Source organism: Anopheles merus, chromosome 2R (assembly GCF_017562075.2).
Source record: "Anopheles merus strain MAF chromosome 2R, AmerM5.1, whole genome shotgun sequence".
Lineage (NCBI taxonomy): Eukaryota > Metazoa > Arthropoda > Insecta > Diptera > Culicidae > Anopheles > Anopheles merus.
Window position 1 is genome coordinate 56,561,117 of NC_054082.1, and position 16,778 is coordinate 56,577,894.

The window sequence follows — 16,778 nt, forward strand, 5'->3', positions numbered from 1 at the left end:
CTACCACACAGATAAAACCACAAAAACTGAAAGTGAAATATTTTTGATAAAATTTTGCATGACATTACATATTCATAAAGAAACTCTGCAGCTTAACAAAACGAAAAAAGTAATTCTTACTAAACTAGCTAACCATATTTTTGATTAATTATGAACACCAGTTTCAATTGTTAGGAAAAATGCTTGCAACTAACTGTGATATAAAAATCTATTGCTATGCAAGCATATATACACTAGAAATACATTATTACTTTATATAACTCTCAATAATGTTACAATTTTCTTTATAAATTATTCAGAACGACAAGTGAACGAATCATGTTTCTTCAGTGAACAATGCGAAGCTGTGACCGAACAAACCGAGTGTCGTGATGGAAGATGTATCTGCCTTTTCGAGATGAACCCTTTTTTCAAGCCAGATGGAAGCGTCGAGTGCCGAGGTAGGATAATGTTTACAGTTGAAATTAAGGATTACTCATAAACTGGTATTCATGTTCTTTCTTTCGCTTTTATTTTGGACATTTGTAGCTCCGATCAATAAACCGATCGAACCGGAGAAGTACATCGATCCCGCAATGATTGGTGTCCTAGTCGCAATGGCAGTCATGTTCATCATCATTTGTGTAGTTCTCCGCTTGTTCAGCAAGTAAGTCTTTGCAGCAAATGTCTAATCACTACTTACCCGTTAGATAAATCATTTCGCATTGAAAGTATACTGCTTAAGGCAGCCATTAGTCAATGTCATACCGTTGTTTATTGTTGTTGCTGTTTCTTGTTTCTTGTTCACCGTGTTCTTCAACTAACCTACGGAAGAAACCGTCTGCAGATTGCATCAGCTTATGTGGGCTGTCAAACTCTACCATCTGCCCAGCATCCATAACCAGCACTCGATCATAATCCAAAATGGTGTTCAAACGATGCGCAATAGTTATAACTGTACAATCGGTGAACTGCGTTCTTATTGTATTCTGAAGAAGTGCATCGGTTCTGCGAAGAAAAGAACAAAAAGCAGGTGGTAGGATTTACGCGTGGAACATTGATGCATTGTACTTTTCTTACCTGGGATCAACATTGGCAGTGGCTTCGTCGAGAATTAATATTTTACTGCCTTTCAAGATTGCCCTCGCCAAACAAATCAGTTGCCGTTGGCCAGCGCTCAAATTTGTGCCTCCTTCCATCATTTTCGTGTTCAAGCCGCCGGCAAAAGTACTGATAGTGGTTTTCAACTCGACCTGCTCGATCACCATTATTTTGCATGGTTTTGCCCAGTCAATTGAGACACGGAATATGCAAAAGTCAAACAAAGCCAAGTACTGACAAATTAATTTTCGAACGCAGCGCAGTTTGTGAAAGGGGTAATGTGAGGGCGAAAAACGTACTAAACGTTCAAATTGGTGAAGAAATGTATTACGATTAAATATGTAGCCTGGTGGGTTACCTGGTCGAGCGCTTTCCACAGCTCTTCATCTGGCAACCGCTCTTCCGGATCCAAATTGCTTCGCAAACTGCCAGAGAATATGACCGGATCCTGGGGAATTATCGAGATGAGGCCACGAGACTGCCGCAGCGGCACCGATCCGATATTGATTCCGTCAATCTCGATGCTACCATCGCCGGCGTGCAAGGGTGTTAGGCGAAAGAGTGCCTGAATTATTGACGACTTGCCAGCGCCGGTTCGTCCGACAATTCCAACATGCTCCTATGCGTGGTTTCACGACCGTGCGGCAGGGTGTGCCCGTTGCGCGATGTGGGGTGAAACATTTACGGGAAAGAAAGAATATGACCAGCGATGAAATGACGGTTCTTTTATTTCCTTACCCTACGCCATATTGGGATGTTTTTTTTTCTTGTTTCTATCAGCAAGCAAACAAAGTGATATCGGTCGGGCTGTCGAATCGAATTCATGCGTATTTTATTTTAAGCCACCCTCAAACGTAAAACTTGAATCATTTCTACATGGGTACAAAGGACAAAGGGGAAGGCCACGATCGTTGATAATGTCACAAAATAGACCTTTGGTTAGTTAGAAAATCGAAAAGAGTCAAAGATACGACAGATATGGGTATAATTTAATCAACCGGCGTTAAACTAAGCCAATTTTTACCACTCGCTCTTCACACAGCCCAGTTAGGCTCAGTGTATGTTGGGTTTTCAATTATAAATCACAGCCTCCGCAAGGACATATTACCATCTGGCAGGAAATTTCGCTCACACACATGAGGCACATTTTAAACTATTCAGCATATTGCTTTTTGTTTTCGTGCTCGTCCATCGACTAAAAACCGTTGTCGTTTGTACGGCGGGAGTGTGGGAAGCCAAGCACGTAAAACATTAAACCTATTTGTGGTATGTTTTGTAGTTGTTTGGCAGACCGTTCGTCCTGGGATGGCTGATGGAACCTCAAACTAGTGTTGGTACGTTTCAAAGCGGACGGAAATCGATTGCTTAACCGGGTGTGACGCTTACCTTGGCTTTTATCGTGAAACTAAGTCGCTTCAGTACGGGCTCGGCAGTGGGTGAGTAGCGTAGATAAACTTCGCGGAAAGTTATGCTGGCGTTTTCGGGCCACGCTTCGTTGCGTACAATTGTTTGGACACCCGGCACCAAGTCCGGTTCAGGTCCGAGCTGGGCGTATTCAAATACCCGTTCCACGGATGTCATTTGGTTTTCAAGCTCCGCCGTTTGTCGAATGCCCCAGTTGCACATTCCAATCAGGTTGAGAACTTGCGTTATGGCCAGTCCGACATTGCCGCTTATAATGCCTGGTGCATTCCGCAACATCCGCGAAAGGTTTTCGAAACACATTATTATCACATCCATAGATGTTGGCCGAGCAAATGTACACAACATTTACACATTGAAGAAACCCATGCTTTAGGCTACTTACCGTCTCCGATAACCAGAAAGCTCATTACCACGGACGCTATATAAAGCAGACAAATGACATCAAGCCAGAAAGCGAAGCCACGAGTCGTTGCCCCAAACAGGAACGCCGCTGATGTGTTAACGTCCTGGTACTGGTGAAACGTTTCTTCCAGAAAGCGTTCTGCTCCGAATGCGCGTATCGTCGTCAAGCCATCGATCGTTGCATTTGTATGCGTAAATACTGGACTGCGGGCTTTAGAGGAAAAACAGAACATACGTGAAGAATACTCGCTCACACAGGGTAAACGTTACCGTCGCACTCACTGATAGCCTCAACTCGTTTCACATTTCTTGCCGCTCGTAGGAAAACGCCCCTCAACAGATAAAATACAACTCCCATGATTGCTGTAGGTATAAGCAGCCAGTAATTAGCCAACGCCACTATCACTATAATACCAGAAAGCTCAAGGAAAAACTGCAAACATTTCGCTGAGTTTAATACACGAATACAAAATCTTAAATGCGATTCCTTACGTATAGACTATCGATCATTACGGTGGGTAGGCTCGTATCGATTAACCCGATATCCTTCGAGAAGCGATTCATTATTCTGCCCGATGGATTTTGATAGAAGAAAGCCATGGCGGTCTCTGTTACTCCTCGATAAAGTGCGGCATGTAAGTGTAGGGAAGCCTTAAGACACATTTCTAAGAAGGCAAATGAATTGGTAGTTAACATGATGGTGATAGCAATCGCTCCAGTGTAGAACCAAACATGGTCGTCCGTCGTCCACAGTGCATGCACCGTGTTACTGAACGTTTCCTCCCAGTCCACCCTGGAAAGTACAAACATTACGTTAAGCTTTGGCTTCAAATGCAGAAGCGCAGTCGCTTATTACCATATAAACACGAAATAATCCGTCCCCGATGAAGCTGCTTGGTAGCCAATCATTAGCAAAGCTGTAAACGCTACGATAGGTATGCTGTTAACCGACTTCAAAAAGTCTATGTAGACTTTAAACTCGACGGTGCCATCTTCTTGCCCTTCCTTTACATTCCGCTCTGCTGGCAATGTCTGCTCCTGGGTGTCGGTACGCCTCATTTGTGGTTCGTCTTTTTCTACACACTCTAATATTTTGTCCATGGGTGCTTTTTGATCTTTTGAAAGCTGATGTGATGTGCACCATTCTGATAACTCCTTGCTGTAGTGTCCTTGACTAGTAATTTTGCCATCTTCCAGAAAAATGATGTGCTCCACTTGATGGATGTACTTGAGCTGATGGGTTACTAACATGCACAGTTTGTCTTGAAGAAAGTCCCTTATCGCCTGCTCGAATATAACGTTCGCTATATGCGCATCAACCGCAGCAAGAGGATCATCTAATAGGTAGATATCTGCCTTACGGTACAAGGCACGCGCCAAGTTGATCCGTGCTTTTTGTCCACCACTTAAACTGTACCCGCGTTCACCGACCATCGTTTGGTCCCCATGGGGCCAAGTTTTGATATCGTGTTCCAAAGCGCATATCTTTACAACTGTTCGATAACGTGTTTCATCGTACGTGTCGACGAAGATCACATTCTGCTGAACCGTTCCCTCGAACAGCCAAGGTTTTTGGGAGCAGTAACTAACTGTACCGTTCACTGTAATTGTTCCGTGAGTTGCCGATTGTTCCCCGATCACGAGATTCAGCAATGTCGATTTACCAGCACCAATCGGACCAATAATTGCTGCCGTACGATGAGCTGTTGCCTCTATTCTGAACGATGCGTCCTGAAGTGAGAAATTGGAATTTGGCCACGTAGTATGAACATTTTTGAACTCTACATACGGTGGAACATCTACATGTGGGCAACGAGATTCTGCTTGCTTTCCATGGTCGCGTCCATTCTCTTCAAGAAGAAACTGTTGTATGCGTTTTAACGAGATCCATCCTTCTGCTGCGGACGTAACGGCTAGTGGCCAAAATTCGACCATGGAGTGATGGATTACGCTGAAGAACGAAATCAGCATATACACCCGTTGAGCTGTTAGAGCATTGCCAAAGTAAACGTAGGCCACTAGTGTCAGAAAGATGGACACTTTTGGTACAATTCGAAGCGCAAAGAGTGCGGACTTTATAATCGCACTGCCGCGCAATGCTTTTATCTCTTTGGTTCGCAGCTTCCGTGCCATTTGCTCAAAAGGTTTTTCCCAAACGTACATTTTAATCACCTGAATACCGTGAACTATTTCGTTCGTCAAGCGCACTCGCTCATCCGTCGCTAAAGCCGCTTTCATTCGGAATCTAGCCGATTGTTTGCCTAGCCACGCTTGGATCGGTATAAACAGCAATAAAAACCCTATCCCAATCAGTCCAGCGGGGCCGATTTCTCGGTAAACTAATACAGCGACGATCACCAACTCTACTGGGCCTTTCCAGAGGTCGTGGAAAAATATTACTGCATAATCAAAGCGGCTCACATCGTTTGCCATCAAATTGATGACCGTTCCGGACAAACCGTCCGCGGCGTTATTCATGCAAAGTATCTATAAAACAGAAGATGGTGTACATCAAACACATATGCAGAGTATGTTCCATGTGACGTTTACTACCTTACGGTAAATCATTGCGCAACAGCCGATCCGAATTTTCATTCCCACTTGCAGCAGATACAGTTGATAACAATGAAATATGGCTAGCGGGGCCAGCACCGTCAAAACAATACCGACCGCATACCCATAGGCCGCTCCAAGTGTGGCTGGCTCATCTGTCGACGCTGCATTTCGTTGTGAATCAAAATATAAAATCAGCTGACCAAGAAGAAACGGTTGACCTATCCTACAATATGTTTGTTTAAATTTTAACAATTAGTTCTACGGATGATAATCGCAACACAATGAAATGTAATGTGTAATTATCTGAATGCAATGTTTAATTAAACCTCTCGTGTAGGCTATGTGGGTATTAGCAGTGCTCAATCTTCGATATTTATCATTTCACTGTACTATTTGCGTTTTAAAGCTATTTGAAAAGCAAGAATAAATGTAGGATTGATTATGAAAACTGTTTTATACTGGAACAATCCCTAAAAAGGTTGTATTTTGAACACACCGACCGATCTTTATCAAATGAATACAGTGGCACACTGAATGAATGGTACAACCGTATCGGATTTAGTACCATCAGACAACTTCTCTGCATTGATTTAGTTAGTTAATCTAAATTTATACAATTAAAAATAGGTTGCAAATCGCACCGTGGTCAGACCGTGGCGTGTACGACTTCGGTCAATGTACGGAAAGAAATAATCCTAAAAATTATTTTAAATATTAAAGTAAGCAAATATATGTTGTAAAATTTGGCCGAAAGAATCGAAAGCAAAATCATCTACCATCAAATTTATGAGCCAATGTACAAGTGTTTCACTGAATATGAGCACTGCCTCAGTATGAAATTCATAAAAATACATGACATTCGTTTCAGATGGCAAATACATGAATACACCGAATAACAAAAACCGAATGACGAAGATATCAAACGTAAATACGAAGCTGGGAATGATAACTTTGGAAAATGAAATCATTTCATCGTTCAGATTTTCACTTGCTTTTCCACGGCATGCTACTTTTATTTTGCTGGTCGGGTTTAAGTATATCGTTAGCAAACACCCAAGCGTGCTGTCCATATCGATTGGAATGTGTAAGTCGATGTTTTCTATCGGTACAAACCACTACCCGAAATGAAGGAACCGTTGAACAGCTGCGACATTCCAATGTTGGTCGTGGGAAACAGAGAGTGCGTAACTTGGTGATGGAAATATGAACGAAAACGCTCACCTGCACGCGGATTCGATAGCGCTGTAAACAAATCCAAACACCAGCACACCGGTCCCGTAAATGCGTCGTATGGTCCGCAGAAGCCTCCATGGCGCCGGCAGTTTGCGTTGCTGCGATGCCGGTGGCATATTGTTCGTGTCGTCTTGTGTTTTGCTTTCGCCATCATTGATCGATCCATGGCGGAACGAGGCACGGTCGTGAGATATTTCGCGTCGCCATTGCTCCTCGAATGATGCACCGATCTGTGCGCTCTTATGGGTGGATAGGGTGTCATAAATATCATTCGGTACGATTTGTCTTCGCACGCCAAGTCGAAGTACATCAAGCAGCCACCTTAAAGATGACAAATGCAACAATCACGCACAATATGGGACAAAGGAAGCGATACAAAGAGTCACGGATGAATATGTTGGGACGAAGAAGCATTTCAAACGGTTTACCAGAAAAAATAACGCGAAACTGCATTGGCACTGGCGTATGGATGTAACTTTGCCGTCGAATGTTGGTCGCTCGTATTGTCTAACTTTGCAGAGGTTTCCATTGCTCGGTCTCACTAACACAATACTCTACCCCCAATTGATTCCAGATTTCACAGTGTCTAGTGAACGACTGTGGTTGTCACAAACGATGCGAACGCTAAAAATCATAAAGGTTCTTCATATCGTTGCCTCTTTTCTTCAGTGACGCGTGATAACGGCTTCGCCAGACATCTTATACAATATTTTAACGGCGAAGATCTATTATCAGTGGTATAACGCGTATCGCTACTATCAGGATAGCCGGTTGATTATCGGCGAGTCGTGCCGTGGTGAAACAGTGGAGCTGTAAAAAACGTGCCAAAATTGACAAAAGCTTGATATTCTTTTATTGTTTGATAAGCCTGCCGGTTTCGTTTAGTACATGCTAGTGAGGTAAACTGGTTAATCGACATGTGCGGAGGGACCCTCATCCACCAACATTAACATTATCGCCATCCTTTGTATTTTCGCTGGCATCAAACCATATTCGCACGGTTGGAACCATTCGGAGTGCTGCTCTGTTGCGTCAATCGTTTTCTGTAAGCTTGATAAGCTATACCAGTGAGCTGTTGCGCTGTAGATTCCTCCATTCCGTCAACTAACCGCTTAAGAGCACCGTCCGTTCGTTGCAGCAGTTCGTAAGGATGCGCCAACTCGATGACTTTACCTGCGTCCATTACCAACACCCGATCACTATCCATGACAGTGTGTAAGCGATGCGCTATTGTTAAAACAGTACATCGTTCAAACTGCTCTCGAATGGTTTTTTGAATGAGATTATCAGTTCTGAAAAACAGGACCAGTCGATAAAGCGACAGTTAATGTATGAATCGTTGCTGTTGTGTGAAGCAGTAACTCACTCAGGATCGACATTGGCAGTGGCTTCATCCAGAATCAGGATGGGATTGTTGCGAAGAATAGCTCGCGCTAAGCACACGAGTTGCCGTTGTCCCATGCTAAAATTGGTACCACCGTCCGCCATTTTACCGTCCAATTTTCCTTCCATCGCTGAAACGACCTCCTTGAGTTCCACGTATTGTAGCGCATTCCAAAGTGCATCATCGCCGTGCTGCTTGAAGGGGTCCAAATTCGCCCGCAACGTTCCGGAAAACAGAATCGGATCTTGTGGAATAATTGAAATCCGCTTGCGCAGATCGTGCAATCCAAGTGTGCCAATGTCCACGCCGTCGATGCGTATTATTCCTTCGTTAACCGCCAATCGAAACAGGGCCTGGATGATGGACGATTTCCCTGCGCCCGTCCTTCCGACGATGCCTATCTTTTCGCCCGCGTTTATTGACATATTGAGGTCTCGCAGAACCGAATTTGATTGGGCCGAGTAACGTAACGAAAAATGCTCGAATCGTATGGCACCCTTGGTCGGCCAGTCGGCTGGTGGTTTGTGTTTACCGATTGACACCAGTGATGGCTCTGGGTCGACCTCGGCGTACTCTACGACACGTTCGACGGATGTCATTTGATTTTCCAACTCGGCCGTTTGTCGCATGCCCCACTGGCACATGAAGATTAGATTGAACACTTGCGTGATGGCCAAGCCTACATCACCGCTCATTGCTATCGTTCGGAATAGGGAAAATAACATAATTCATAGATTATTATTGTTCCAAACACATACCATTAAAGTCCAAACTTACAATCCTCCACCATCAGGAAGCTAAGGGTTACCACTGCAATATACAACACACACACCATTTCCAACCATTGGGCGAATGCGCGCGTTGTTGCCAGAAAAAGGTACCATGCCGACGTGTTTAGGTCTTGATGTTTATCAAACTCATCTGCCAGTATTTTTTCCACACCAAAGGCACGGATGGTGCTAAGTCCTTGAAAAGATGCATTTGCATGGGAGAAAATGGGGCTCCTCGCTGGAACGTTCAATAACAACAACAAGGAAAGTGTAACATAAATTCAGTGTTTAAGTTATAAAATCTCAACCTATTTTTTCTCAACATACTGGACGCTTCGACGCGTTTGATGCTACGCGCTGTGTTCGTGTATACATGACGCAAAAAGTAGAAAATAATGGCCATCACCAGTGTTGGAAACAAAAGCCAGTAGTTCACCACTGCCACCAGCACTATGATTGCGGAAAACTCCACAAAAAACTGCGGATTCATGCGATCAATAAAGGAAAATGAATGGAATTAAATTCTGTACAAAGTGTGTCTTTGTCACAAAGGATAGCAGGAGCCTTTGCGCGCACTTACCAAAATGCAGTCCATCATGGCGAAGGGAAGGAAGGTATCGATGCAGCCAATGTCCCGCGAAAATCTGTTCAGTATGCGTCCAGACGGATTGGTGTTGAAGAAGTACATTGTGGCGCGTGTGATACCGCGAAACAGGCGATCATGCAATCGAACTGTGGCACGCAGACAGATGTAGAAAAACAGAAAGGATCGACTCAAGGATAGTGCAAACATAAACAGCATCGCTACGGCATACATTAGGATGTACTCGTCGCGGGAAAGTTGCGTGAAGATGCTTCCTTCCAGTTTCGGCGGAATCGACAGTAAAGCTTCACTGTTGCTGCTGCTGTTACTGCTGCTGGTACCGTCCGATCCGTTCGTTCCTATTTCTGTTATATTGGTACTCAGTCTCTCAAGAGCGCTTGAGCATTCTTCCCAGTTTACCCTACAAATGGAAGAGAACGATTAATACCTGGCAAGAAACGGCGTTGAACGTAGGCTAATCCTTTCTAACGATATGAATGTCACGTTTCCAATGGATAATTGAAGCGGAAATAGCAACTTTAGTTAATGGGCTTTTCACGCCGTATTTTACACCACAAGTGCTGCCAAACACATTCTCACGTTCTATGCAAGAGGCATGTGGTGGTTTAGAGTGGTTGTCAAAAGAAAGACAACTGTAATGGTTTACAGCATACGTTCTTTGAGAAAAAAATGCTACAAAAATGAAACTAAATGGAATATTATTTGCAATTTTTGGATTATTATTTGCAAATGCTTTTTCACTTAATAACGCATTTGTGCGTATGATTTAATTTTCCATGAGCCAATCATCCATATACGGACGGAAGATGATCGGATCTTTCTTTTCTTTGCAATGTTTTAGACAAAGTCGGTTTGCTTCGCAGAATGACATCTCCTAATGGTCACGTCCATCACAGAATTACGGTGCCAGGAAACTCTTTTCTAGAATGCCTTTCTATTATGATTGGAAGCTTGATTATTACCACCAATCAACACGTAGCGCCAAGAGCTTAAAGCGTACGTTCGTTATGCTTGCGAGCTCGCTCGATGTTGATATTAATTTACACTTACCACTGAGAGATGTAGTAATCGATACCACTCATGCTAGCCTGCGCCAACAAGAACAGAACAGCAGCCATTAGCAGCAGCAAGTTGCTTTCCACCGCAGCTAAGAAGCTCTTGTACACTCGCCACCCGATACGCCCGGTCAGTTGTGATTCTTTATGAAGGTGATTTGGATCGCCCTTAGAAGTACCATTCTGAGAAGGGTTTGTTCTTTTTTTTGCTCCACCATTTTCATCGCTGTCATCGTACCCATCGAAGACCATGCTACTGGACGAAAATGGCGACGGCTGGTAAAGTGACTGATGCTGTTGATGCGCCAGTTGATGTTGGGCTGGTGTGGGAAGAATCGAGAGCCTGCGTTCCTGGTGTTTGGATTTGTTTGGATATCAAAATAAGCTTAAAAATGACACTACTAGTTATGTAAGTTTTTTTTTTGTTTACCCTTCAACCATAGAAAACATTTCACTAGATGGCACATCTAACTGCAATTATTAGTTTGTCGTGCATTGTAGCATTCAATAAGCGCATCGCTGTAAATCCCACAGCGGCTACCGTTACTACCCTGCGTTTAGTTATGCTGTTAAAATATTCAAATTACTTCGCCACCAGTACTGGCACCTTGGGGGAACAACCTATTCCCTAGAAACACTGCCGCTCCCTTACGCATTGAGTAAAATCGAATTCATTTCAATTTTGAAATGTAAAAAAGCGCAACAACAACCCTGCGGTATGGTGACCGATCTAAAGCCAGATAAGACACGGTATATATTTTTTAATTCACATGGATAGCTTTCAGACGGTGCGTCCACCACAAGCGATGGCCATGTAGGAGAACAGGGAGGCAATGGAAAATGGAAGGCAAAAATAGTATACAACACCTACCGTCATTTTATGCGTCTCAGTTTTACTGTTGATATCAATGTTGACGATGGAATCGTATTCAATCCCATTGTTCGCGACACTATCGACTTTTTGTGTCTGGCTGCTATCCGTGTCCAGAGTGCTGCGAAATTGCGTGAAATCGGCAATGTGCTTTCCATCCGCCGACGGCACTGCAGAAGGAGCATCAGTCGACGATGCGTTATTTTCCTTCTGTCTCTGTCTATCGCCCTCGTGGTGCGGTTGCTGCAGCGTGGTAAAATGGCCCGATTCAGCCAGCGTGTGGAATGGTCCCTGCGCCTCTACCTCTCCCGAGTTCATTAGCACGACATGCTTCATGTCCTTTAAGTATTGGAGCTGGTGCGTTACTAACACGCAAACTTTTTCCTGCAATTGGAAATGTTCACGTAAGCTACTGCAGTCTATGTTTTACGTTTGCATTAACGAACTAAACAACGACCGAAAGGATGGTCAAAGGTGTTTTTAGTCTTTCCTAAACCATGCTGTCTATGTGCTACCGATATGCGTTATGAGAACCCGTGCGAGAAGAAACATGTGCATATGAATCTATACAAGAAAGGGTGCTTTTTGCCAATGAAAATTTTGTAAAGGGTAAAAAGAGGGTAAAATAGTTTTCCATAGCACGCGCTCTACTTGAATTTTGCATGTTACTAGAGACTACTTTTACTGTTTTTCAGCTTAGAATTAACCAACCGATTGAAAGAGACAAATGAAACCAATTGACTCCAAGTCTCTATAAAAATTAACAAACAAAAATTCTACTGTTGCTGCTTAAAAGAAACCACACAATAATTTAGCAGAAAAAGAAGACAAATACAGTGAATTCTGGGTAAATTTTCAATGTCTAACTTCTATCGAATGTCATTTTTCATTGCTTGCGAGATGGTTTTCAATAGCTTTCAAATGTTTGCATTTGCATCACAATAATGTTTCAGTTCTTCCACATGATTTTCAACAGGTCTCAAGATGGATTGAGTAGAACCATGTTTAATAACAGATTTTTTTTAATAAATCAAATACACCATTTGAGCCGTTGCAAAACATCTTGAAGGCGGCGACTAATTACATGCACATTCGAAAGTGACTTGAAAACCCCTGTAAATACATCAATTAGTTGTAGAGCAATACGCTCGTTCGAAAGAGGAATGCTTTAAAATGCAGTAGTTGCAACGTAATAATAAGCGGTTTGATTATGACTTTAAAAACTGTTAGTTACCTTCAAAAATTTCATAATACACTGCTCGAAAATGTGCTTTCCAACATGCGTGTCGACGGCGGACAGCGGATCATCGAGTAGATAGATGTCCGCACGCCGATAGATAGCTCTTGCTAAGCTGATACGAGCGCGTTGCCCACCACTCAAACTAATTCCGCGCTCGCCCACGATGGTTTGGTCCCCGTTCGGAAGAAGTTGGAAATCGCGTTCTAAAGCACACACCGATATCACCTCTCGGTAGCGTTTTTCCTGGTAGTCCTCGGTAAAGACGATGTTGTTTTTGACCGTTCCCTCAAACAGCCAAGGCTCCTGTGACGCATAGCTGAGATTGCCATTGATTTCCAACCGGCCTTCGTCTAATTCCAGCTCACCGAGAATAAGCTGGAGCATAGTCGATTTGCCACTGCCAACGGAGCCCACGATTGCGCACGGTTCTGTTTTGTCTACTGTTAGCGTTACGTTTTTTATTCCGCCTGCTGAAAATGAGAGTTAGTTGTGTTTTTATCAAAATTCTACTGTGCAATATGCTACATTCCAGTAATCGCTAGTTTCAGTGCAAACATTCACTTTACCTCGTACTGTAATATCCTCGGCGGAAGCTAGCAAATCCTTATCCCAAAATGCTGTAGCGTTACGCATAAAAATCCCTTGCCGTGCCACAGCTTTTCTGTTAATGACGCGCTTGCTTTTAGGTGCCATTTTGCGAATACTGCCAGCGTATCCTTCCGGTGCTGCGGTTACCACCTTGTTTACCTCATAGCCATTTGAAGTATTCAGCAGCCCGCGAGCACTCTCGTCCATCGGCGTCTCATGAACAGTACTGCTTCCTTGGCCATCTAAGACGCTGGTACGGTCCGGTGCATACTTTCGCTCCTCCAGCAGTAGAAAGTCCTGTATACGCCTTATCGATACAAGCCCTTCGTGAACGGATGTGAGTGCCAGCGGCCAAAAATGTAGCATCGAACTGTATAGCCAGTTAAAGTAGGAGGTCACGATGAACACCTTCTTTGCGGTGAATACGTTTCCGTACAGGACGTACGCGACTAAGCTTAGAAAGATGGCGACTCGTGAAACAAGATTAAACGATAGCAGTCCAGCACGTATGAATAGAGTTCCCCGTATCCCGTTCACCTCCTTCCGACGGATGCGGTCCACCATTCGGCTGAAACTGTCCTCCCAGGCGTACATCTTAATCACTTGAATTCCCTGTATGATTTCGTTCATAAACTGTATTCTGCGGTCGGTTCTGTTGGCCGTCTTCAGGCGATAAATGGCCGCTTTCTTGCCAAGCCATGCTGAAAATTCGAGAAACGTTTATGTTTCCAATTATTTCCTTATAATGAAATTGAAACGATTGGGAATGTTACAGTTGCTTATGCTTATTGTTAAACATACTATGCTTGAGTTATAAAAAGATAATTGATAATGGCAGCCAATATTATGTTTACTATTTTCTCTTTCTTTGACTGTTATACACATGACTTATGAAGGGGATGTTATGCAGTTGACACTCTCATAACGAGTCACCCATTTCATTTGAGATTTTTCGCACATGGAGCAAGTGTAAATGTTCCACAAATATCCTTTTTGACGAGCAATCTCTCGAGCAACAACTAATGAGCAACAGAATTGAATATTTTATGATAACTGCCGTGATATATCGTATTGAAATATCTCGAATCAATTGATCGAACAAGAATGATGTGCGGATGCTTACCTTGCAGGGGAATGAAACTAAGTAAAAACGCAATCCCGAACAGGCCCGATACGCCAATCTGTTTGTAAATGAAAAAACCTAGCACTACCAACTCAATTAAACCTTTCCAGATATCGTGCACAAAGCCAGTCGCCGTGTCGAATTTGGCCACATCATTGGACATCAAATTAACAACCTGTCCAGTCATACCATCCGTTCCAGCTGCTTTTGTGATGCGCAAAGCCTAAAGTATAAACAAACAAACAAAAACATGTGAATTACAAATTTCTTGCAAATGCTTTCCTCTAATTCTGTTCCCAAATGAGCTCAAAATGCACTTACAAAACATACAATCTATTTCGTATTAAAGCAACAGTTATTGTTGAGTGACAATGAATAGGGTTAGATAATATAATAAGCAATATGACCAAACAACTGTGATAGATATCGATTATAATATCGTGTTCATACAATAGGTTAACTGCATTTCCTATGTGGATTATCTATTATGATTTCATTTTTACATACGAATGGTCTGCAAACAAATGATCTGCAAATGCAATGCATTGCATTGAGTATAGCATTCCAAGAAAACCTGGCAACGTTTAGTTTAATATTAATGTTTATGGTTTTCTCTTTGCTGCCTTCGCAGACACACACACAAAACTCAAAAGGAATCTGTCTCAATGTTAACCATGGCGCCAGCGATTTGTTGCAGAAATTGTTGCATAATTGATTAAATTGTGCATGTTTTAGCAGACTGCAATACTCTCACACGACGCCTTTCTGTCGCCAGTTGGTGCTTTTGTGCATGATTTTTTTCCGTTTGTTTTATCCCATTTTCGAAATCCTTTTAACTGATGCCAACGAAGCATCGTTTGTTTGCTTTGTTTTACAACGATACTTGCCTTTTTGTACAGCAGCGAACAGCATGCGACCCGAATCTTCATTCCAATTTGAAATATGTACAGGATAAAATGATGGAAGATAGCTACGGGTACTAGGGAGCACAAAATAATGCCCACAGCATAGCAATACGCTTCCTCTTTACTAATATCCTGCTGGCCAGGCGCAAAGTATGCTACCAATCCACCAAGACACTGCGGTTGAAAGATTCTGCAATGAAAGACGAATACAACCTATGTCATGTAGCAGGTGCTCGGTATTGGGACGACCCTATCATACCTAGCCAGTAGGTCTACGATAGTGTACATCGCACCGTAGCCAAGTATCGAGCGCCAGTATATTCGACATATGACTCGAAGAAAGCTCGGTTGTTTGCTGCTTTTCTGTTCCGCTTTCCAGTAGCTTTCAAACTGATACGACAACTGTGAGCTTTGATGAGTGGAAAGCGTCTCATAGATATCGGTCTCATCGATCGGGCGCTTCAGACCTGTTTCAAACAGGGGTTTGAGCCACCAGAAAGTGTACCATGAAACTGAGCTCGCTTCGGTGACCGGGTTGATTTCCCGACGGAGATCGTGTATTTTTGTGTCCTTGTCATACTCTGCCGGATTCATTTTGATGTAAGGCCAAAAACACACACTGTAGCTTATACACGCAACCGCTTTTAAACACTGTCACTTATCACTTTATCACGCTGAACGCTGTTTAATCAGTGGTCTTGAAGTGGATCTTTTTCACTGACAAACACTCACATTATGTATGCAAATAAACTAAACATACATTTGCTATCTCTTTGTTCATTGCTGCTGTTCATATCGTTAAATCGTTTTAAAATACAGCACAGTTTTTTAGTATAGCAATTAATTCCACATCAGATTACAACACAACCAATAGTGCGAATACGAAACTATGCTATACAATTATTATCTGCACTAAAACGTTGCACAGCCGATCGCGTATTGCTCACACGTTTATGGTGTCGCATACTCGTTCATTAATGTACTAAAGCTGGTACCATCGCCGTACGTTGGGCGTCTGCTGGGAGATTAAACAATCTTTACTCTTATCTCGGACAATATGACTACAGCTTCAGGGAGAATCTCTAATCCACGTTTAAACATTTCGAACCTGAAAAGAGAGTATGCTGGAAGATTTAGTGTAGCACCCGAATATTCTTACGCGTGACCATTATTGGTTTGTCGTGGGATAGCGATGTCGTGGTTAAATATTCAACCAACATCAACTAACTGACCTTTACATCGCATTTCAATTTAATAAAGTAAAAATTTTATTTCAAATACTAACAACAAATTGTCTATCGATTTAGCATCAAACGAATATGTGTGGGTACGTTCACCAGCAATTAGTCATTTCTCACTCGTACGATAGAGTTTCTCACTACGATTGGCATATGCTTACACGACTGGCAATACAAAAATCTGTAGAAATAAAACAAACCACGTGCTCGGTAGCGTCGAAAATGATGAGGTGCATTCACTGAGTGTGCGGCTTGCGCTGAGTATGAACGATGACGCCAGGCAATAGGTTTCATTTTCATGTGG

At 42.8% G+C, this 16,778-nt stretch overlaps 1 protein-coding gene across 1 annotated transcript; it reads right to left on the bottom strand.

Moving 5' to 3' along the window:
- Window positions 1-504: 504 nt before the first annotated feature.
- On the bottom strand, window positions 505-16,360 carry LOC121600422. The gene is made up of 24 exons (XM_041928992.1): window positions 15,496-16,360; window positions 15,219-15,426; window positions 14,332-14,554; window positions 13,187-13,909; window positions 12,615-13,090; window positions 11,381-11,764; window positions 10,505-10,860; window positions 9,431-9,854; window positions 9,178-9,328; window positions 8,858-9,088; window positions 8,063-8,777; window positions 7,685-7,988; window positions 7,413-7,506; window positions 7,125-7,227; window positions 6,685-7,017; window positions 5,461-5,686; window positions 3,764-5,394; window positions 3,400-3,700; window positions 3,190-3,340; window positions 2,888-3,118; window positions 2,467-2,762; window positions 1,439-1,699; window positions 1,060-1,232; window positions 505-987 (listed from the first exon to the last, which is right to left on the bottom strand). The coding sequence occupies exons 1-24, from the start codon at window positions 15,828-15,830 to the stop codon at window positions 732-734; spliced, it is 8,586 nt and encodes a 2,861-aa protein (XP_041784926.1). The 5' UTR covers window positions 15,831-16,360; the 3' UTR covers window positions 505-731.
- Window positions 16,361-16,778: the final 418 nt, after the last annotated feature.

Coding starts and splice junctions, on each gene's coding strand:
- LOC121600422 (XM_041928992.1), bottom strand. CDS start 15,830: ATGAATCCGGCAGAGTATGACAAGGACACAAAAATACACGATCTCCGT. Junction 7,228..7,412: donor ACTGATAATAGATCTTCGCC/GTTAAAATATTG, acceptor AGTGAGACCGAG/CAATGGAAACCTCTGCAAAG. Junction 3,341..3,399: donor TAATGATCGATAGTCTATAC/GTAAGGAATCGC, acceptor AAATGTTTGCAG/TTTTTCCTTGAGCTTTCTGG.